Genomic DNA, 22,605 nt, shown 5'->3' with positions numbered 1-22,605 from the left:
TCAGCCGAAAGCTGGAGCCACTTCTTGTTCTGCTGTGCGTCTCTGCCCAGAGCTGCTCAGACTTACCCAGGGAAAGCAGTGCTGGTCCTGTCGGGGCTTGCTGTGATCCCGCTAAACCCCACTCCTTCCCTGATACCGATGTCAGGACTTACAGAGGCTTTAGCCCCAGTAAAAGCAGACCCTCGGCCACTCTGGTGGTGCCTCTGCCCATTTACAGGGTGAGCCTGCAGCCTGTCACAGCCACAGCACCGGTGTCCTGGGCTGTGACGCAGGATAAGACCATGCAGGGAAGCAGGAGTGTAAAGATCCTCCCTGGGGGGTGAGTGTGTGGAGGAGCAGATCATCATCTGTCTCAGGGACCTTCAACCATCTTTCCAAGCAACCTGCACCTGTCCCTGCCCCACGCGAGCCGATTTGGGAAGGACGATGTCTCCACCGCTCTTGCTTGCAGCTCCAGGGGAGATGAGTAGGAGATTCGTACTTCTAGGTGTAAAATCCCAGGCCCTGGAGCCCACCCACAGGCCTGAGCATCCCCTCTGTGGTGGAGGGGGGCTCTGGCTCCAGCTGCACCCCCAGGCTCTGGTGGGACATCAGGAAGCCCCACATCCCCCCATCTCCACAGGACCACGTGGCCACCATTCCAGCACTGGGGACCTGCTGAGGCTGGAAAGCCTCTCCCATGCCAGGTAGGTTCTCCACCACTTGTCTCTCACATTTTTGGCAAGAAAATACATCTTGAACTCAGGAGCGCTTTTGGAGGGAGTGGTTCAGGTTGGCAAGATGTCTCCAGTGTGGCAAACTGCCTCTTCCAGCAAACTGCCCTCTCCCCAGGGCTGAGGTTGGGGATGGCAATAGACCCTCCTGCCTGCAAAGACCCTCTAAAGCGGATGAGATCCTGCAATCTCATTGTTTGTGGAGGCCTGAGGCTGTAAAGGTGACTGTGAGTAGCCTGTAAAGATGAGATGGTTTTGTGGATGAGGGCAGAGCAGTGGATGTTGTTAATTTTGAGTTTAGCAAGGTTCCCATAATGTCTTCATAGGAAAAATGATGGATTAGATAAACAGCAGTGAGAGGCACTTGGAGGGTTGTGATCCATGGCACAAAGTCCAGCCATCAGTGGAGAACCGCAGGGATCAATACTGGGGCAGGTGCTGTTTAATATCTTAATGACCTGGATGATGGGACAAAGCGCACCCTCAGCAAGTCTGCAGGTGACACAAAGCTGGATGGAGTGTCTGACAAAGCAGACAGACGTGCTGCCATCCAGAAGGACCTTGTCAGGCTGGAGAAACGGGCTGAGGTCCCTTCCAATCCCTAATATTCTGTGATTCTGTGATTCTGTGACAAAAGCTCATGGAGTTCAACAACGAGAAGTGCAAAGTCCTACTCCTGTGGAGGAACAACCCCAGGCACCAGTGTGTGCTGGTGCATACCAGCTGGGAAGCATTTTGGCATAAAATGACCCAGGGCTCCCGGTGGACACCAAATTGGACATGAACAGCAATGCTTCCTTGCCACAAAGGCTCGCAGGCTCCCGGGCTGCATTAGCAGGAGTGCTGCCAGCAGGTCGGGGAGGTGACACTTCTGCTCAGCACTGATGAGGCCACTCCTGGAGTGCTGGGTGCAGTTCTGGGCTCCCCAGTATGAGGCACATATGGACATACTGGAGAGAGTCCAGCAAAGGGACACAAACAGGACAGGAGCATCTGTCCCAGGAGGAGAGGCTGAGAGATCTGGGACTGTTGGTCCTGGAGAGGAGATGGCTCAGGGCATCTCACCAACTCGTGTGTGGGGAGCAAAGTAGATGGAGCCTGAGTGGTGGCCAGTGACAGGACAAAAGGCAATGGGAAATTCCATTTAAACAGCACATAAAACTTTATTACTGAACACTGAAACAGGGTCCCCAGGGAGGTTGTGGAGTCTCCATCCCCAGAGACATTCGAAGCCCGTCTGGCCATGGTCCTGGGCAGCCTTCCCAGCCAACCCTGCTTTGATCTCCAGGGGTTCCTGCAGCCCCAGCTCCTCCGTGAACCATGTTGAACACTGCGGGGCTGGTAGGGGCAGAGCCCGCGGTCCAGCCACCTCTCAGCTCCATGTGCTGCGGTTCAGTGGGTTTGATAAACACCCGGCACGAGCGTGCTTTGGTGCCTGCATTTTGTTTTTTTTTTTTTTTTCCAGAGTTGCATAATCTTCGGCAAACATTGTGTCTTTTGCTATACAGACACACAGGGAAAATCCCTTCTGTAGCTCAGCTAAATAGTTCTCCTCTTTGTGGCCATGCCACTTGGCACAGTTTAGTTTCCTTTTGATTTGATGAAATCGAAAATGAATGCTGAGTCAGAGCTCAACATACTTGGCTCCGGTGTGAACATATCCCATTCTTTTTGTCTTCTTTTTTTAGCCTAATTCCCTTTGGCTATTTCACTTTCGTGTCACCATCTTTTATCATTCTGGAATTTCCACTCGGGCTTCTCCCAGCAGACTCCAGGACTCGCTATTAAAAGGGAGCAAAATCCAGCTGCTGCAGTCCGAGCCGCATCTGCCAGAGCTTCTCGTCCTGCTCCGGCTGCTCTCACCCCACGGGAAGATGAAGACCTCTGCAGCCGTTTTTGCTCTTCTGCTCATTGCAGCCTCTTGCTCCCAGACTTTCTCTGGCCCAGGTGAGTCCTACTTTTTTATTTGTGATGGAAGCACAGATCTGAGCCTTTGATATTATTTCTTCGTTGAGCTCCCCTGGCAGATAGCTAAGAGTTTTTCAGCATTTCTATCACTCTTCACCTTGCACTGAGATCAGTTGCATGTAGAAATCCTAGAAGTGGAAAAACATCCAGCCAGCCATCTGTCCATCCAGCCATCCAGCCAGCCATCTGTCCGTCCATCCATCCGTCCATCCATCCATCCATCCATCCATCCATCTGTCCATCCATCCATCCATCCTGGCCTTGGAGTAGTTATTCCTGGTTACAGTTTAGGGATTTCAGTCTCTTCCCTGGGGGTGGGAGAGGTGGGGAAATGAAACTCTGAGTGATGACTGAGTGACAAAGTGACCCCCAAGTCCATTTCAATATTAATTATTCTAATTCCTCACTGCCTTTGCCCTCAGCATGGCTCCCTGAGCTGCTCCCAAAGCACAGCCCAGCATGTGCTCACCTTGTCTCTCTTTGCCTCTTCTAGCTGGATCCGACCTCCCGATCTGCTGCTTCTCTTACACACACCACAAGCTCCCACAGAAGCTCATCCAGCGGTATTACAGCACCAGCACCAGCTGCACCCATCCTGCCATCGTGTAAGTACCAGACAAGCTGGGACCATGTGGGGACAGTTGCTGTGGAGTCTGTGCCTGCAAGTGACCTGCTCTGCGGGGTGGCTGTGGGCACAGGGGACTATAGGACCAGAGCAGGGAGAGAGGAACCCCATGGAGAAAGGGCTTGAACAGGGACTGCTGGGGATGGGGATACTGGACCGAGTTGAGAGAAGGGAATGGAGCTGGTGAGGGGCTGGAGCACAAGTGTGATGGAGCGGCTGAGGGACCTGGGGGGTTCAGCTGGAGAACAGGAGCTGAGGGGAGACCTTCTGATCTCTGACCTGCCTGAAAGGAGCTTGGAGCCAGGGGGGTCGGGCTCTGCTCCCTAGGAACAAGCGCCAGGAGCAGAGGAAACGGCCTCAAGTTGCGCCAGGGGAGGGTGAGGTTGGATGTGGGGAACAATTTCTTCCCCAAAGGGCTGTGGGGCATTGGAACAGGCTGCCCAGGGCAGTGCTGGAGTCACCATCCCTGGAGGGCTGGACAGACGGACATGAGGTTCTCAGGACATGGGGCAGTGCCAGGGGTGGGGAATGGTTGGACTCGATGATCTTAAGGGTCTTTTCCAACCAAAATGATTCTATGATTCTATGATGCTCTTTGTGGGGATGCCCAGGGTTATTCCTGCAGGAGCTGAGGATGCAGTGTGGGAAAAGGGGTGGAAATGCGGGAAATCTCAGCCAGCCACTGTTTTTAGCATCAGCTTGGGGCACAGGGGACAACCTCTTGTAATGCCTTGTAATGTTGGGATCCAGGGTCCCCTGGGATGCAGGTCTGAGCAGAGACTTACTATGTCTCATCTCATCCCCATTCTACAGGTTCATCACAAAGAAGGGCCGCCAAGTCTGCGCCAACCCCAGCGACACTTGGGTTCAGAGTTACCTGCAGAACTTGAAGCAGAACTGAGTGAAGCAAGATGGCAAGTGTAGCTGCTGTCACGCACAAGTCCTGTTATCCTGAGCTCCTGCGATGGAACATGGTGCTGAGGAGACACGAGTTGCATGATCCCACATCATCTGCAGGCAGCTCCAAGGGACCGCTGGACGGGGATCACGAGATGCCTCATGTTGGGGTGCTGCTGCTTGCCCTTGGCTTGCAGAAACCAGTCTGTAACCTGACCCAGCTGCCCTGACACCACCTCCTGTGGCCTGGGAGGGCCAATGGGACTGCACCTCTATTATTATTCTTATATTATTTTAAATTATTTAAGAAATTATCATATAGAGTAGGCAGTAATATCTTTTGTGGATAATAATCCTATTTATGGGAGGATGGCAGGGAGGGTATTTATGTGAGGGTGGCTCAGAGTCTCAGTGTTGGATGATGCGTGGCCTTGGCTTACATGTGTGAAATCATGATTCTAGAGAATAAAGAATTTGGGTAAAACCCCTGCTTTTTTCCCCGTGTCCTGTTATGTGATGTTCACCAGCACAGAGACAGAACCTCACCCTGAGCCTGTCTGCACACTCTGTATGACACGTGATGATGGGAAATGGTTTGTGGCAAACCCATGAAGTTTCCATACTGCAGACATATGAATATCCCCTGCCACCTCATTCCACACCACATACACCCCCACCTCCCACATCCTCTACAGAATTTGATGTCTGTGTGCACATATAGGCCTTATACACACATGCATGTGCTCCCCGCACCCCCCAGGCATATCCCAGATCCTTGCTTGCTGCTCCCAGCCCCACACACTGCACCCTGAACTGGTCCCCTGGTGGGGTGGTGACAGGACAAGTTGTCAGGGGCAAAATCCTGCCAGAGGCTTTGGGAATAGAGCAGGGACAGCGGCTCAGGGTTTGATGGGAGGAACAGAGTGGATGGAGCTGCCGTGGTGCCGAGGCTGCCCTGGCAGCTGGTGGGTACCTGGGGATGATGGGGGCACAACAGGGACGGTCCCTGCACATAATCCCTCTTTGAGCCATTGCTGCCAGCTAAGCAGCAGTGTTTCCCAGCACAGAGCCCACAGGAATCCCCACACACAGTCAGTGGCCCTGTGGCATCTCTCCTCCCACATATCTGCTTCCCTGAGACATCACCACATTTCAACCCGTCAGCCCCCATGTGTGTCTGGGTCCTGCTGAGCCCCAGCAGCACTGCTGGAGTGGAGCAGGGACACCCGCTTTCTTTCTGACCACCCCACCCAAGGCTGTTCCTCACTGTCCCACCAGTAAAAAGAAGGGAAGGGTTTGGCTGTGCTGCAGAAGTAAAACAGCCACCAGCAAACCTTCTTTGTCCTGGCTGTAGTCAATCCCAGGATGCTGCTTTCCATGGGAACATGAATCATAGAATAGTTTGGGTTGGAGGGCCCTTCCCAGCTCCCCCAGTGCCCCCCCTGCCATGAGCAGGCACATCTGCACCAGCTCAGGGTGCTCAGAGCCCCGTCCAGCCTGGCCTGGGATGTCTCCAGGGATGGTTCAGCCACCACCTCTCTGGCCAACCTGGGCCAGGCTCTCACCACCCTCAGGGCCAACAATTCCTTCCTCATGTCTGTCCTGAATCTCTCTCCTTTAGTTTAAAACCATCACCCTTTGTACTATTGCAATAGGCCCTCCTGAAAAGTCTGTCCCCATCTTTCTTATCAGCCCCTTTTAGGTCTGGAAAGGCCACAATAAAGTCTCCCTGGAGATTCTCTTCTCCAGCTGAACCCCCCAGCTCTCTCAGCCTGTCCGCCAGCAGAGCTGTTCCAGCCTCGGGTCATTCCTGTGGCTCCTCTGGTCCCTCTCCAGCAGGTCCATGAGAGGAGCAGGTCCCAAGGGTAAAAGCACAGTGATGGGCAGTGCTTGCCCACTGTAGTCATCCTCATACTTCTCTGCTTCTGCACACTGAGGAGAAATATCCCAAACAACACGGTGACTCAGAGCTGACCTGGCCTTGCAGCTGTCCTATTCCAGTCGGTATTTCTTCTTTCTAATGAAAAAAAAAAAAGCCTTTCTCTTCCTGTGTCATACTTTCCTGCAGCTATAGATCAGACTTGGCAACCCTGAAGCTGGGAAAGCACCTCCACATTGTCTCGTGATTTCCCGCTGGTCTTGTGTTTTCCTAACTAGAAAGCTGACTGCGGGCAGGTGGGCTTGGGGACACCTGAGGAGCAGCATCCTAGCAAAGGGCAGACCCAGCCCAGGCACCACATTGTGTCCCAGGAGATGGTGCTGGTGAGGGGGGTCCTCTCCAGGTCCCTGGGGGTGGATCTTGACCACTCTGCTGGGAGGATGACTTGGGAAGGGCACAGGCTCTCACTCACCCCCCGCAGGGTTCGAGTAGAGAGGGTCAAGTTCCAGTGTGGATGAAGTAGATCAACATGTCTGCAACAATCTTATCCCACACTGTGGTCAGGGCTTGTGATAGCGGGGGAGGGACAACCTGCAGCGAGGTGTATCCTGAGCTTCCTGCTGTGCTGTGGAAAAGGAGCTGCTGCCCGCAGGTGGGCAGGACAGGATCCCAGGAAGGGGTGATGGGGGTCTCCTCTACCCCTGAGGGCATCCTGATCCCCCCACCCCTGGGGCTCAGTCACCTTGTGTGCAGAGCAGCAGAGTTTGGTGCTGCAGGAACTTAAGTTAGTCCCTGATGTGGGCTCTGAGCACTGCGAGGGATGAGGATGGATGTGGTGGTGAGAGGGAAGGCTGAGGGGAGTCTGAGGTTTGTCCCAGATCCAGGGAGCTGGGGACAGGCTGGCGAGGCAGGAGGACTCGGTGCTGCAGCCGGCTCTTGTCTGGACAATCCCTGGCCCAGAGCCCAGTGTTCGTGGGAATTTCCCTCTCCAGCCTTTCTGGTTTCGGTTTCCTTCTCAAAGCTCCAGGAGCAGCTGCAGAGCCAGCCTGCTCTGGATCCCCTGCTCCCCTCTGTCCCAAACCTGTGTCCCCTACACGGGCCAGGCACCACCAGAACAGGTGTCTCTGCCTGGGGACAGTGACTGTCCAGCCGGGCTGTCCATGCTGGTCCATGGGAATGGTTCTGGTGGGGACCAGTGCCACGGTGGGGGTTCTGTAAGAACAAAGGAGAATTCGTAGCCCCTGGGGACAAACGTGCAGGAAGCAGCCTGACCACAGCCTGTCACCTGCTTCCAGCTCTGGGCAGCTAGGAGGGGACACCAGCAGCCAGGAGAGCTGCTGTGGGGAGAGATGCTGCTGAATCCAGAGGAGGTATTGGCTGCTCTCGATGGTCCTGTCTTGAGACTCAGGGCAGCACCAGCTTCTTGTTGTCTGCTGCACAGAAGTCTACAAGAGATGGCTCAGCTATAGATCAGTCACAGAACCACAGAACCCCAGGCTGGCTGGGCTGCAGGAGCTCTGCAGATCCCCAGCCCAGCCCTGCTCACGCAGGGTCACAGAGCAGATCACACAGGTGGGTCCAGGCGGTTTGAATGTCTCAGAGCAGGAGACTCCACACCCGCTCTGGGCAGCCTGGGCCAGGCTCTGGCACCTCCCAGCAAACAAGTTCCTGCTCATGTTCACATGGAGCCTCCTGTGTTTCAGTCTGTGCCTGTTGCCCCTCACCCTGGTGTTGGGCACCATGAACAGAGTCTGGTCCATCCTCTGACACCCATCCTGGAGATATTTAGAGCATAAATAAAATCCCCACTCCCTGGCCCTGACACCCTTCTCCACATCAACTCTGACATCCCAACACTCCCTTTTCTGGAGGTTGCTTTGCTTTGCAAGCAGTTCAGGAACATCCGTGCTGTCAAATGGGGTGCAAGTCGGGATGCGCTCCACCATGAGACCGCGTGTGGCACATGGGGCACAAGCAAGCGTGGAGCCAGGTGCCAGGCCTCAAGATGCAACTCAGGACTCAGCAAGGCCAAGTTGTTCACAAACCAGATCTGAGCCGAAAGAATGAGAGCCCAGTTGAGAGGCAAGGGAAGAGTTCAGCTCCATTTGCCTGCTGGAAGGCGACCATCACTCAACCATCATACTTCTCATGTGCTTACGGAGGTGGACAAAAACCAAGCCCACCTGCTCCCATGGGGACTAGCATGTTAACTCTGTTGGACCCAGGATCCACAGGCTTTTCCTTTGATTCCTGCTGCTCAGTGATGCCCAGAAGGCACCCCGAAGAAGACCCTCATGGTGCCACGGCCAAAGCACCAAGCTTGGATCACAACTGGACATGCTCAGGCTGGACCTGGTATCCTGGTCCTTCTGAGAGCATGAACCCTGTGGCTGTCCCCTTGCTCCCCGTGAAGTGGGAGAAGCCCTGGGAAGGGAGGTGAGCCACGAAGACCTTCAGCCCCAATGGCTGCAGTGTCTCCCCAGTGGCTCCTGTTCCTAACTCGATTCTGCAGTTACCCCCTCCGTCAGTCCCCCCTCTTACTCTCGGCTGTTATCAGCACGAGGAGTGGAGTTGTGGTTATTTCTAGCCACCGTTGCTCAAGCAGCCACTATATTGAGGGTTGTACATCCTGCCGTGACCTTTCCCTTTTTGGCAGCTGATGGTTTGAACATGGCCTCATGGCTCAGCCTCTTTGAGTTTTGTCTTTCACTGCCCATGTTTTGGCAGCTCCACATCACTCAGCATCCCCGTCCCCTCCTCCCTGTGGAGCAGGTTGCTCCCCACCTCTTCCTGCCAGGTCTTTGTTCATCTGCAGGGCTGCTGCCAGGGTGGGCTGTGGGGCCCCCAGTACATCCCACTGACCCCACAGGACTCTTCCCATTCCAGACCTGGGCACTGGGATCCTGGCTTGCAGCCTCTGTCTTCCTCCTCTGCTTCTGTCCTCTGCTCCCAGCTCCCTGCTTCTTTTCTCTCTGCATCTCCTTGATGTCCCTCTGCACCCACCTCCACTCCCCCACACCAGTGCTCCCCATCCCCAGCAACAGCCACCCACTTCTGCTTGGCGCTGTGTCACCTTGTGCCCCACCACCAAGGATTTGGGACCCCCTATGCCTCTGGGAACCCTGGGGTCCCTCCATCCCTCAGCCCCCGACATAGAGACTTTGAAGCAATGAATAAGAAACTGCAATAGAAAAGTGGCCAAGAAACAGGGAGACTTGTGGAGAGGTGGTGGTGAGCAAGGGGAGAACAGGAGACAATTTGAACATCCACAGAGCACCGTGGCACCAGTGGGCTTGGGGCTGTTTTACAGACACTGTATCTCACACTGGTTGGCTTGCCCTTAATTATGGGCGATCATTTGTTGCTAGCAATGAGGGTGGCCTGAGAAATTACTCCCAGGGGTGATGAGCAGCTTATTTCTTGGTGCAAAATGTCCTGGGAGGCGAAGAATTGACATGCACAAGCTGCCAGGTGGGAATACTCTTTGGCAAGGGGTGATAAAAAGCTTCTGAGCTTTTGCTTCAGACAGCTCAAAGGAGACAGCGTGGAGACCAAAGGTCCCCATCCACTGCACAGCGCTTCAGCACAGAGGTCAGGCCTGACAGTCTCATCCTCTACCCACAAAGCTATCAGCTACTTTTAAATGCAAACTATAAACTGATAAAGAGCTTCTGTCAATTTTACTTGGTGCAAAAGATCTCTTGTCCTTTTTTAAACCAGACGCAGGTTTCCGTCCCAAAGCAGCTGCAGAGCAGCAGTTGGTGCACTGGCAGAGCTCACCCAGCGCTGAGCGCAGCCCGGGCTGCAGCCCTGGAGTGGCTTTACTGGGACGTGCTCCTGGCCAGACCCTCAGCCACCTTTTCTGAGGGTGCAGAGACACTGCTGTGCCCTCACGTGTGATTTTCAGACACCCCTTTACTGAACCTGCAGTAGCAGGTCCAAGGGGACCAGCTCCATCAGCTCCTGGCCTTGTTTTCTGATGTGATGGTGGAAAAGGCTGGAGGACGGGAAGGAGCAGCCCTGGGAGGTGCTGCAGCCACAGTGGAGCTGCTGCTGCTTGGTGCTGGGAGCAGAGACGTGATGCAGGAGGGCTGAAGTTTTAAGGGCTAAGGTGGCATTTCCAGCTGGGAAGTGGGGGGGCTTCCCCTGCCTCTCCCAAAACAGTTGTAGTGGGATCCCACTGACCCTATTTTTCCAGGCAAGAGAGGAACAACCACTTCCAGAACTGACACAGAGAGACAAAAATCTTTATTCTTTGGCATCAGCAAGAGACAGCATTTTGAGAACAAGGCTGAACAATGCGGTTCTACAATGAGCATCCTGTAAATAACCAGTGTACCACATCCTCCCCTGAGAAGACAGATCTTGCTCAGAGCATCTACCAAAGCATGGCAAAATTGAGCCAGCTGACCTGGAGGTCAGCCTGGGCTTACACGGCAGCACTGATACCTGATTTTGACAGACCACTTCCCACAAATAGCTCCGGGGATAAAATCCCCCTCCCATTCTAGCGGCAGAGGCACAAGGTGGGGACAGTTTAGCCACATGTCACACAGCAGGCTATGCCAAGACAGGTCTGCAAGGCCAGGAGTTCCCCAGCATCACAGCTGCCTGTGAGGGTAGATAAATTATAATAATAAATAACGCCTTTGCAAGACAGAAGGAACATCAGGCGTCCCAAGGTGGCTCAGCAGGTCCTGGTGCTCAGCAGCAGGATTTCTAGGTCTGTGCTACGACTCTGCCAGATGGTCTTGCAGGACTGTCCGGGGCGGACACCTCTAATCTCCCACCACTCACTGCAGCTCCAGGGCGTTCACGTATTCCTTCACCCATCTGGCGTCAGGGTTTGCACAGACCTCTCGGTCCTTCCTGGTGATGAACCTGTCAAGTCAGTCAGGGACATATTAAAGCCCTGAAGGGAGAAAGGGACATGCCAAAGTGGCACCCAGGGCTTTGAGTCACCTCCTGGGCAGATGCTGACCTGCCCTGTGATCAGCAGTAGCTCCCAAGGTGGTCATTTTCCCTCCAGCCTCCCATCCCACAAACCCCCAAACATCAGTTGAAGATGTCCCTGCTCGTGGCAGGGCAGTTGGACTAGATGACCTTCCAAGGTCCTTTCCAACCCAAACTATTCTATGATGAGGGGACAGGGAGAGATTAAGGGTCCTGTGGGCTACACATGGACCTCCTTCCCACACCTTATTCCCAGCCCCAGGATGGTTCAAGGAGACCACTTATTTCTCATCTGAGGAGGATGAGTGCTCACGTGTTGCACATGGGACCTGTGGTGGATGCCCCATTCCATTACTCCAGAGAGACCTTATTGGGGCCTTTCTGGACTTAAAAGGTGCCCATAAGAAACATGGGGACAGACTTTTCAGCAGGGACTGTTGCAACAGGATAAGGGGTGACAGTTTTAAACTAAAGGAGGGAGATTCAGGCTGGACATGAGGAAGGAATTGTTGCCCTGAGGGTGGTGAGAGCCTGGCCCAGGTTGGCCAGAGAGGTGGTGGCTGAACCATCCCTGGAGACATCCCAGGCCAGGCTGGACGGGGCTCTGAGCAACCTGAGCTGGTGAAGATGTCCCTGCTCATGGCAGGGGGGCACTGGGGGAGCTCTGAAGTTGCCTTCCACCCCAAACTGTTCTGTGATTCTATGATTTTATGCTCTTAGTGCCGCTGGATGTGAAGCAAAGAGCTCAAAGGCTGGCAGAGCCGTTCCTCAGAGCCCAGAGCAGGAGCCCATACTTACACAACTGCTGGCTGCGAGCACTTGCTGCTAGTGTAGAAATACTCCTTCACATGACTCTGGGGCAGCTTGCGTGAGACATAGCCAAAGCAGCACACAGTTGTATCAGCACCAACTGGAAGAGATTGGGAAAGTCGACATGAGTCTGTCACTCACAGCAAGGAGATTAACTGCACAATCACAGCTGAGACCATGGGCAACCATCCCCTTAATCGGCTGTGGAGCCTTCTTCTCCTCCTATTTCCCCAGCAAGTCATCAGGAAAGTGCTGTGAACACCACAGCTTAATTAAGGTCATTGCTAGGATGTCTTGTTAAATCTTTTGAAGTCACTTCCAATGATAAAAATCCCTTCAGCCACCTTGGGATCACTCTCGGAGCCCAGCAACAAAATTAGAGGTGATGAAGCCTGAAAACTTGGATACTTCTCAGTAAAATTCATCCCTCGGATACAAGGATGCTAGAAAGGAGGATTGGTCCCAAGAAAGTAGGGAAAGATATTCACACAGGTTTCCAACCTTTGCAGATAATTTTTTTTCCTATTCTGCTTCAAATTTACTGCCAGTCAGAGCAAAAATGCACCACACAGAGCAGAGACAGATGCTGTACTCACTTGGAGCAGGAGAAGCCTGAGGAAAGAGGGCAGCAACGAGGAGGATGATGATGGAGACGAATGCTGCACAGACCTTCATTATGGATGGAGATGAGTTGTGATGGCAAAGGTAGGACCAGGGCAGATTCTTCTTGTGTCTGGTGCGAGGTGCTGCTCAGTCCTGGGTTTTTATAGGTATGGTGGACAGATCTCTCGGTCAGATTTCAAGGCGAACCCTTGGAGTTTCCAAGACGTAACGGAGCTGATGTCATGGCACCTGTGCCTCAGAAATGCTGAAAAAAAAAGGAGAAGCAACAGATCTAGGAAATACCAGAATAGCCTTTGTGTGAGGGGAGGTAAGGCGGAGTAAATCGGCAGCAGCATGAGGGCTTGTACTGACCAAGACAGGATATGAAATCACCCTCCAGCAGCAGGTTCACACTTACATTCACCAACACAACAACAGTACTCATCCAGTGTGGGTATGGTGTGTTGTAGAAGAGGAACCTGTCTTCCCTTGGCTGTTGCTGCAGTAAAAATGTGAAATAATGTACTAAAGTATTTTCAGAGGTACCTGCATAGTATTTTAATTGATGTTAAAAGGTGCATTGGCCAGGGCTGCAGATAGAGCCATTGACCTGGAGCATCTCTGCTGGGAGAAAAGGCTGATAGAGTTGGGGTGTTCAGCTGGAGAAGAGGAGCTCGAGGGAGACCTTAGTGTGATCTTTCTGAACTTAAAAGGGGCCAATAAGAAAGATGGGGACAAACTTCTAAGCAGGGCCTGTTGTGATAGGGCAAGGGGTGATGATTTTAAACTGCAAGAGGGGAGATTTGGACTAGACATACAGAACAAATTGTTGCCCTGAGGGTGGTGAGAGCCTGGCCCAGGTTGGCCAGAGAGGTGGTGGATGGAGACATCCCAGGCCAGGCTGGACGGGGCTCTGAGCAACCTGAGCTGGTGAAGATGTCCCTGCTCATGGCAGGGGTGACACTGGATGAGCTTTGAAGGTCCCTTCCAACTTAAACTGTTCTGTAATTCTATGAATCTCTGAAACTCATGTCAGCATCCTCCCTGAAGGACCAGGAGGACCTCAGCTCAGCCTCTTTTTCAAGGACCCAGGCCTTCAGGACAAAGGTACTCAGATGCTCAAAGTGGCTGGAGGATGGTGCAGGTCCAGCTGGGGGGTTCTCGCTCCCGTGGTGGGTCTGGGACATTCAGGAGGCGGAGGCAGGGGGCAGCACAGGCAGCGTGGGCAGCGGAAACGCTCTGAGCTCTGCTGCCTGTGCAGTCAGCGAGGGTGGCCAACAGCCTGCAGACTGGTTGTAGATCTAAGCTGGCAGTCTTGGCACTGTAAAACACAAAATCCTCAATGCTGTGCCTCCAGTGTGGAGTTCAGGACCTGCAAACCCCTCCTGGCACACCCCAGCACCAGCCAGGACAGGCAGCGCTTGCCTGGGAAGCCCCACAGGATGGTCTGACTCTACAAACTCCATCTTCTCCCAAAGACACGGGGCAAACACAAATGCCACTATGGGTTTGGTACAAGGTGGGAATGCAGGAGGCAGAGCAGGAGGTTCCCTTGTCCAGGGAGCACAGAGGGACCACCTCCCATGTGAAAGTGTATCCCCATCCCCCGTGCACGCTCACAGTCACAGGACTCATGGTGTCCCAGGTCCACCCAGGGCCCCCCAGCGCTGCCCTTGCCACATGGTGATGGGTTCCCCGGGATGCCCCAGGGAGTGTTTCCCCTTTTTCCACCTCTGTCTTCTCTGCAACAGGCACCAAATCCACCAGTTCAGAGTCTGTGGTTTCTCTGGGTATTTTCTCTGGTCCTGGTGACAATTGCTGTCCATGAGGCACCACGAGCTCATGTCCCCGGGATTTCCTCGCCCTCCCACAGCCCCTGCAGCACAGTGCTGCTCTGCTCCTGCTGTCCTTCCCTCCCTCCAGCTCTGGGTGCATGTGTCCCCTTCACCACAGTGTCCCCTTCACCACGATGTCCCCACAGCTGGGGAGCGGTGCTGCAGAAGGTCCCCACTTGCTCTGCCAGCCCAGGGCTGTGTCAGGGACCCTGCTGGGGTGGGCAAAAGCCCATGGCTTTCCCTAATTTCTGGTGAGCAGTGACAGAACGCCAGGGAATGGCAGAAGATGTGCCAGGGAGGGTCAGTGGGACATGAGGAAAAGGTTCTTCCCCCAGAGGTGCTGGACACTGAACAGGCTCCCCAGGGAGGTGTCACGGCCCCAACCTGACAGTGTTCAAGAAGAGACTGGACAACGTCCTCAGACACACGGGGTGACCTGTGAGGTGTCCTGTGCAGGGACAGGAGTTGGACTCCATGATCCTTGGGGTCCTTCCAGCTCAGGACATTCTACAATTCTGTGATTCTAGATCATCCCCCCAGGTGCCATCCCGCAGGGTTGGCTGTGGTGGTGTCCTGTGGACCCTCTGGTCTCCTGCCTTCAAAAGCACGTGAAAGATGCGGAGCTGAACTGAGTGACTGGCACCACAGGGTTGTCACAAACACACAATGGGGGGTTTTTGGGGCAGCACAGCAACACCTGAGCAGCTACTCAGGATTTGCAAGGGACAAAATCTCCGCTGGAATTTGCCAAGGGACATCTCACTCTTGAAGATGGGGAGAGGGATTATTTATTGCTATTCCCATATTGCATATATTTCAGTATTGCAATTAGCCTTTTGTTCTGGCTAATTTATATATGTATTGCTCATGCCCCAGATCCATGGAGGGGTGTAGAGCAAGGCAATGTGTCTCAGCCTCCTCTCCTGCTACAATAGCAATTGCATTTTGTACTGAGCGCTGACCTCTCCCTGCTGCCCCAGGCTGACCCTGCGGCTGGGACTTCACTTTTGAAGCAAATTTCACATCTTCACCACCTGCCTCAGCATACAGCCCTGCACACTCCTGGACTCAACATGCAGATCCTGGGTTGCATTGCTCCCTCCTTGCACTCAGTAGGGTGACGATCCCTTGTCTCCCCTTCCTCTGCCATCACAGATGGGGACAGTCTTGGTGTGGAATGTGCCAGTCAACCTGTTTTGATATGCCCAGGTCTGCTGCGGAGGAAGGAACTGTTACTGCCGATGGCAAAATATCTGACAGGTCTCGATAAAGATCTAAGAAACCACAGATACTGACGCTCCGCCGACCGCAGAGCTGCCGGAGCTCACGCTCTGCTGGAGCTTGTAGAGACAACCAAAACCATGACATCTGCATATCTTTCCGAAAGCGCAGGGTGTCTGCGCCTCAGCCCTGCACGGCTGCCTCTGCCCTACCCAAGGGGTGTCGTAATCCCGTATGATCATTGCACATAGAGTCAGAATCCTTTTGGTTGGAAGAGACGCTCAGGATCATCGAGTCCAACCATAACAGACCCCAGCACTGCCCCATGTCCTGAGAACCTCATGTCCGTCTGTCCAACCCTCCAGGGATGGTGACTCCAGCACTGCCCTGGGCAGCCTGTTCCAATGCCCCACAGCCCTTTGGGGAAGAAATTGTTCCCAGATCCAACCTCAACCTCCCCTGGCGCAACTTGAGGCCGTTTCCTCTGCTCCTGGCGCTTGTTCCTGGGGAGAAGAGACCAACACCCTCCAACACAGCCCAGCCTTGCCCATCACTCGGGGGGTTTTTGGAGGTCTGTTCTGCAGCCCTGACCATCATGGCAGAGATGCCAGAATGTTGGAAAAATGCCACACCATTCATCATGGCTCCATCCTTGTTCCAGGTCAGCTGTTGTCGGGGGTGGCATTGCTCCCTGCTCTCCTCCTTGTGCTGCTCTGCACTCCAAAGCCACCCACTGCCTCCCTTCACCCTCTTCTGCTCGCTGCAATGCAGCTCCTCAGGGAAAGGTGGTGGCCGAGGAAGCAGTCAGAGACTTGGAACCACCAGACATTGCTGAGAAACATGGGCAGAGCTCAGGGTACCATGGGGACAGGGAGGATGGATGCCACATGTCCCTCTGCGAGCCCAGACCGTGTCACGGAAGGCTGCAGGGGGGACCATGGGGACCACGTTGGGGTTTGGTCTTGGATGGAGAAGGGAGATGCCCTGGGCATTTTTGGGAGCTGCATGGGACAAGCCAAGCCACAAGAATTCCCTGCATACACTGACTCCTGCAAGTCAGAGAGATTTTTCTCCATCCATTTACTTCCCCTCCCAACCACACATCCAAGGAGCACCGGGCCCTCTGCCGTCTGCTGCGGAAAATGTTCCTTCAGTTCCTCCTGTTCATTCATCTCCATCAGGTCCAGGGCTCATCCAGCTACTGAGATGCTCCGCAGTGCTGCCTCCTGCTGACCCAGTGCTCGGGGAGCTCTGACACACCCAGTGTCACCCTCTGTGTCACTCTCATTCCCCTCGAGTCTGAACCCCGCTGTGCTGGATGCTGCAGGGACAGGTGACAGTGCAGCTGGGCTCTCCCTTGGGCTCTGCAGAGCCCTGGTAAGTGGGGGACCCGTTTCAAGCCCCTCTCCACCTTCCTATTCATCAGAAAACCTCTTTTCTGGGAGCTGAGTGCAGGTAATGGGGGAGAAGTCTGTTTTTCTTTTTGTCCCAGCCTAAGACTTTTTAAATTTATTTTAATTTTCTTTTTCTTAAGCAAAATATATTCTAAAATATATTCTTAAATATATTCTTAAGCCTTATTTTCTTCAGTTAAATGTATGTGACCAAGGAAACAGGCTGTATGTGAATGCAGGACAAGGGTGGGGGGATCACAAGCATCACTGCTGCAGGATGCCTGGGCAATGCCAGCGCATTGCTGACACTGTGACCCCTACCCGGGCCGTCCAGCAGCCCGAGCACACTGGATAATGAAAGCTCAATTCCTTCTGTCGCGTAAATGAAGGCAAAAGTCTGCTCCCTCAGAAGAGCTCTCTAGAGACCAGGATCTGCTGCTCTTTACAGCTCCAGATGAAGTCTCAAAAGATGGCCCCAACTGGCTGGTTTTGCCTAAAAAACAAGATGCAGGTGTTACTGTAGAACCGGTGGGAATGGGGACTCCAGACACGCTCCCCCACCAGCACCAGTGCGCAGACCCGCACGGGGAGGGCTCTGCTGACAACAGCCAGTCTGCACCTGCACTGCTCTGTTCTCCGGAGGTGACTATGGGGAAGCCCCGGCTGTGCCCCGGGAGCTGGGGTTGGTGTGTCCATGAAGCTGGATCATCCGGGCCTAGTGTGGTGGGTGTCCCGCAAATGGGGTCCGTGCTTCACCGTCTGCAGGACTGAACCTCCATGGTGAACCCCCCAGGGGCTGCCAAGTCTTTTCTTGAACCATTGGTCATCCTTGCCTTCCCCAAACCTGCCTTCAGCGGTGATCAGTCTTGGCATAACCACCTCCTACTTCCCACACCTGGCAGACATGGGGTCCTCTTGCACAGAGGGTCTTCTGAATGCCACAGCTCTCAGAAAGGAGCAAACACCCATGCAAAGTCCCCCAGAAAGGCTATGTTGTCCATCCCATCTGGTCATCTCCTTGGGCTATGGGACCCAAGTGTCCCTGTCACTTCAGGGCTTGGTTGACAGCCACCAGCAGGTCCAGCACCATCATCACCTTGTCCCTGGTGGTCTAGTGGTCAGGATTCGGCACTCTCACTGCCGCGGCCTGGGTTCGATTCCCAGCCAGGGAAGGGGTTCCCTGCAGCCACCGCAGGTCCCAGCCTTTTCCTCGAGCAGCTCCTGGGGTCTGGTCTGGGGTTCAGGAGCTCCCACACACAGCACGTGGGACTAGGCCAGGGCTGGATGAATTTTGTGGGGTGGCAGCAGCCTCTTGTCCGCATTCTGTCATCAGGCTCCACCCCCAGTAGAAAAATACCCCGGGTAGAGGGCAACCACGAGCCTGTGATGGGCTGTAGGGAGCTCGGTGACACGGCTATAGGGGGCTGGGTGACATGGTTATAGGGAGCTGGGTGACAGGTAGTGGGGAGCAGGGTGACAGGCTATAAGGATTTGGGTGACACATCTGTGTGGTGTGGGCTGGACATGTTATTGCACAATTTCTTCTTGTGATAAGGAGAGGTGCAGGCTCTGAACCTCTTAACCCTCTGCTAAAGGTGAGGTGTCCCTGGGACATCAGGGCCAGGAGGGGAATGCAGGGTCCCTTGGTGAGGGGTGACAGGTCTGTGTCCCCTGTCCCTGGGGACAGGGGCTGCCAGTAAAAGCTCCCGCTGTGAGCAGGATTTGAACCTGCGCGGGGAAACCCCATTGGATTTCAAGTCCAACGCCTTCACCACTCGGCCATCACAGCACCTTCACAGAGGGGTCTCCACAGGAGTCCTTGGCTGTCCCCCTGCCCGCCCCCCTGCCCCAGGGACACAACAGGACCTGATCCCACTGATCCCACCCTGGACAGGGGGCACAGGCACTACTGGTGCTGCTGCCAACTGCCCTGCACAGATATAGAAATCAGCATCCCAGCAATGCTGGGAAAGGGAACTGGGCACCAATCACCAGTTGTGGTGACAACTGTCTTCAGAGGAGGCTTTCTTGCTCTCTACAGCTGCCTGAAAGGAGGTTGGAGCACAGAGGCTGTCGGGCTCTGCTCCCAAGGAACAAGCTGGACAAGAGGAAACGGCCTCAAGTTGCACCAGGGGAGGTTGAGGTTGGATCTGGGAACAATTTCTTCCCCAAAGGGCTGTGGGGCATTGGAACAGGCTGCCCAGGGCAGTGCTGGAGTCACCATCCCTGGAGAGTTGGACAGACGGACATGAGGTTCTCAGGACATGGGGCAGTGCCAGGGGTGGGGTTGGACTCAATGATCTTGAGGGGCTTTTCCAATCAAAATGATTCTATGATTGTATGATTCTAAGCACTTGCCTGTCCCTGATTAAGTGCAAGCTGGCTCTGGGAACCCATCCTGAGATATCCAAAAGCCTCTTTGGGTTCCCAGAGTTCTGCCTAAGAGCCGTGCAAGTGCTTTGCTATGTCACTGCCACTCCACACCTCTCCCATGGGGCTTTATCAGTAGTTTGGATGGAAACCTCACCATGTAGGAACTGCTCCCCCATGCTCAGCTCCCAGCCTGAAAGAGGGTCTGTCTGCGTTCCCACCCTCCCTGGCATCTACCTCACTGGCTGGTTTGAATTCCCTCCTCCACTGGGCAGGGATGACCATAGTCTTGACACAGTCGGCCTTGGCACAGGCCCACAGGCACGGATGGATGCCCAGACATGGGTGACCACCTGCTCAGATGCATCGATGTGTTGGAAACCAGATGCTTAAACCAGCTCCGTCACTGGACATAGGAGATAGTGAGTAGAGCAAGTCCAGCAAATGCAATAGAGCTAAAGAGAGGGATGATGGGGGGAAATACTGTCCTTGGACAGTCATGGAGAGACTCAGGAGAAAGATTAAGCTTAAATTAAACCCTTTCAGTTTTCCAGGTTTCCTTCCCCCTCTTCTAGGTGCCATGCCCACATCCAGAGCTGGGAGACACAGTCCTTGGATCTCCTGAAGTGCCTGTGGGGTTCAGGTCAGCGTGTGCCACAAGAGTGGAGACCCTTCAGCGCTGGAAAGCCACTAACATCTTGATGGGCACAGTGGTGAAGATGAGGTCTATGGTCTGCAATGAGCTATTTCTCCTTACTCCTTTTGAGGAGGAAGGACTGTGTATCCAAAGAGCTCTGTTGAGGTGAGGTTTCATTTCAGGGTAAAGGTTCAAGCATCCTTCACATTGAAAATGAAGGAACATCAAGGGACCAGACCAGAGTCCATAGAGCTGCACATTTCTGTAGCACAAAAAGAGGAGCCTGGAGGGGTCCACAGCGCATGTGGAAAGGATGGGGGTGTCCAGACCCCAATGGAGGGACCTGGAGAGGACCAGAAGGGGAGCAGAAGGACCTGGAGAGGCATGGTACCCGAACAGAGGAGCTTGGAGGGGACAGGAGCTTGAAAGAGAAGTCTCAGGGAGTTAAGGAGGGCAAAAGGTGTGGTCTGGAGAGTTCTGAAACCCAGACAGAATGGTCTGGAGGACACCATGTCCCCATTTGGCTCTTGCACCTTGGCTGGACGCAGACTTTTGTTGCACTGACCAGAATTCCCACAATATTTCTCAGAGTTGGTTTCTTTTGTTGACTTTTTCTCTTATTTAATCTTGTGTCATTGGCAGTGAACACCTATTTTCATCTACAACTCTTGTGATATTTACAGATAAAACAATCTTGCCCAGTGTAACGAACAGGATGTTTTCATAGAAAAGTCTGAGTTCAACAGAGAACTGACAGCTCTTCTCTTGTAATAAATGACACTTCTCGGTGTTACACAACAGAGAAAACCACAAGGTCTGTCACGAGACAGGCCTTATTCTTCTTCAGAGAAATGTTCCAGCTGCAAGTTTTTGCCCTTTGATCTTCTAGGTTTCAGAAAATAGCGGCTGCCTTGCTGAAGCGCTGGTTTGCTGGGCCCAGCACGCAGTGGTCACCGCTCACTGCTGCGCCCCATTGCCTGGTGCAATGTTTCGGACACTTTGTCCTCACCATAGAGCAGTGCTTAAACATCTCACTGGTTGTAATACGGTGGCATAGGATGATCAAGAGGAGACTGCTACACGTGACTGTGAATGCTCGGAACCCATGCAGGCGGTTACCGTCCCAGGCTGGAGACAGAGACCCCCCGGTGTGCCAGTTCCCATCCTCCAGAGCTGCTGGCTGATGGGGGTAGATGGGTTGAACCATGGGCAGAAGGAAAGTGCTCTGGGTGAAAGAGCTACAGCTCTATAGTCTGATGAAATAAAGAGGAAATAATCTCTTTGCCCACAGTTTCTCAGTTTTTAATTCACTTTCTTTCAACCCACATCGCTGCCGTGGGGCTGGCCCCTTACCTGTTCCCCAGAGAGCATCCAGTGACGAGCCTGCGTCCAGACCCTGGAGGTACCCTTGGGTCCGCAAGAGCTATTCCAGAAAGCTGGACTATAACGTAGGTTATTCTCAACGCCAGCTTTCCTCCTTGTCCCATCTTCTGAAACTCCTCTGCTGTCCAGAGGTTGCATTTCAGTGCAGCTTCTGGCCTTGAGCATAGAACCAGACGGTCTTCTCCATAAACAGTTAAAGCCACTTTAGGATTTCAACATTTATATTTCTAACACTGGAAAAAAGTGGTTTTATTAAAGTTGAACTGCTGGGAACTGCTCCTCCCTATCACTGCTCTCTTTTTCTCTTTTATCCTGCTTGCTCCATCCCTTTACAAGCTCTCCCTTTCATCTGTTGGAGCAGAAGATGCACTGGAAACAGTTTTGTAAACCTGTAGTGGTTCTTCACACCACTGTGCCTTGGACAAGGACAGGCTTGGCGTACATGGGCCGTAGGCTCTCAGTTGTGTCTAAATAAATCCACAGTTTGAAATATAGGAAAAATATGCCACTGGCAGGTGAAAGAAGGAACTTCATATATTTGAGGCTGCACCTAAATTAAGTCCTCGGTCACTGTTATCCTTGAGACATTGTGGTTCACCTCTGGGTTTTACTCGTATAGATGTGTCTTTGTCATGAAAATGAGTACTGAAAGTGCTTTCGGGAAAATCAGAGGTGTGTCAAATGGGAAGGGGAGGATGTTGCTTTTTGCCTTTAGGATGGGAAATAAGGAATGTAATACTGAGCTCTTTTTTTCTTTTTTAAATTTTACTTTACTTGAGTGTAATGATCTTGTTGATACACCTAATGCTTAATTACATATTTAGCAAATACCACTAGTGGTCACACAGCTACAAGTTGCTAGATTTACACAGGGATTTACAGGTCAAGATCTGCAGCCCGAATAGTAATACCGAGGAGTAATATCAGTATTACCGAGAAGTAAGGTTAGTAATGCCAAGAGCCTGAATGAGAAGTCTGCAGCTTCTAAACAGGACAGGGAACAGTTCTGATGGAGGAACCTGCTACTTGGAGGCTAATTAATGGATAATTAATGCCCTGGCTGCCCAGATGTCTTGAAGGCTTTGCTGAATGAACATCAGCCTTAGAGGGCAGGATATATTGGTTTCTCTTGAAGCTCAAAAGATTGCGCAAAACCACCATAAATCCTAGTTGGAGGGGACATGGGACACCTTACCTGTGGACACATGGAAGCCCTGGGTCCTGCACTTACACCCAGGCCCCAGTCACTGGTAGGCACATGTAAAGTTAACCCAACGTTTGCATAGCAGGTGCTGCAACCTTGGGAGCAGCATCAGG

At 53.3% G+C, this 22,605-nt stretch overlaps 2 protein-coding genes across 2 annotated transcripts; one reads left to right on the top strand and one right to left on the bottom strand.

Annotated features, from left to right (window-relative positions):
* Nucleotides 1-2,587: 2,587 nt before the first annotated feature.
* On the top strand, nucleotides 2,588-4,207 carry LOC308048186 (C-C motif chemokine 4-like; the record flags this gene model as incomplete). Its single annotated transcript, XM_080357143.1, has 3 exons — nucleotides 2,588-2,660; nucleotides 3,175-3,286; nucleotides 4,120-4,207. 3 exons carry the CDS (start codon nucleotides 2,588-2,590, stop codon nucleotides 4,205-4,207), a joined length of 273 nt encoding a protein of 90 aa, XP_080213269.1.
* A 6,111-nt stretch (nucleotides 4,208-10,318) lies between these two features.
* On the bottom strand, nucleotides 10,319-12,566 carry LOC308048149 (C-C motif chemokine 5-like). The gene is made up of 3 exons (XM_080357081.1): nucleotides 12,442-12,566; nucleotides 11,834-11,945; nucleotides 10,319-10,963 (listed from the first exon to the last, which is right to left on the bottom strand). Exons 1-3 carry the CDS (start codon nucleotides 12,518-12,520, stop codon nucleotides 10,876-10,878), a joined length of 279 nt encoding a protein of 92 aa, XP_080213207.1. The 5' UTR covers nucleotides 12,521-12,566; the 3' UTR covers nucleotides 10,319-10,875.
* Nucleotides 12,567-22,605: the final 10,039 nt, after the last annotated feature.

This window comes from Nesoenas mayeri (genome assembly GCF_963082525.1).
Source record: "Nesoenas mayeri genome assembly, chromosome: 20".
NCBI classification, from domain to species: Eukaryota; Metazoa; Chordata; class Aves; order Columbiformes; family Columbidae; genus Nesoenas; species Nesoenas mayeri.
This window is presented reverse-complemented; position numbering and strand designations above follow the sequence as displayed.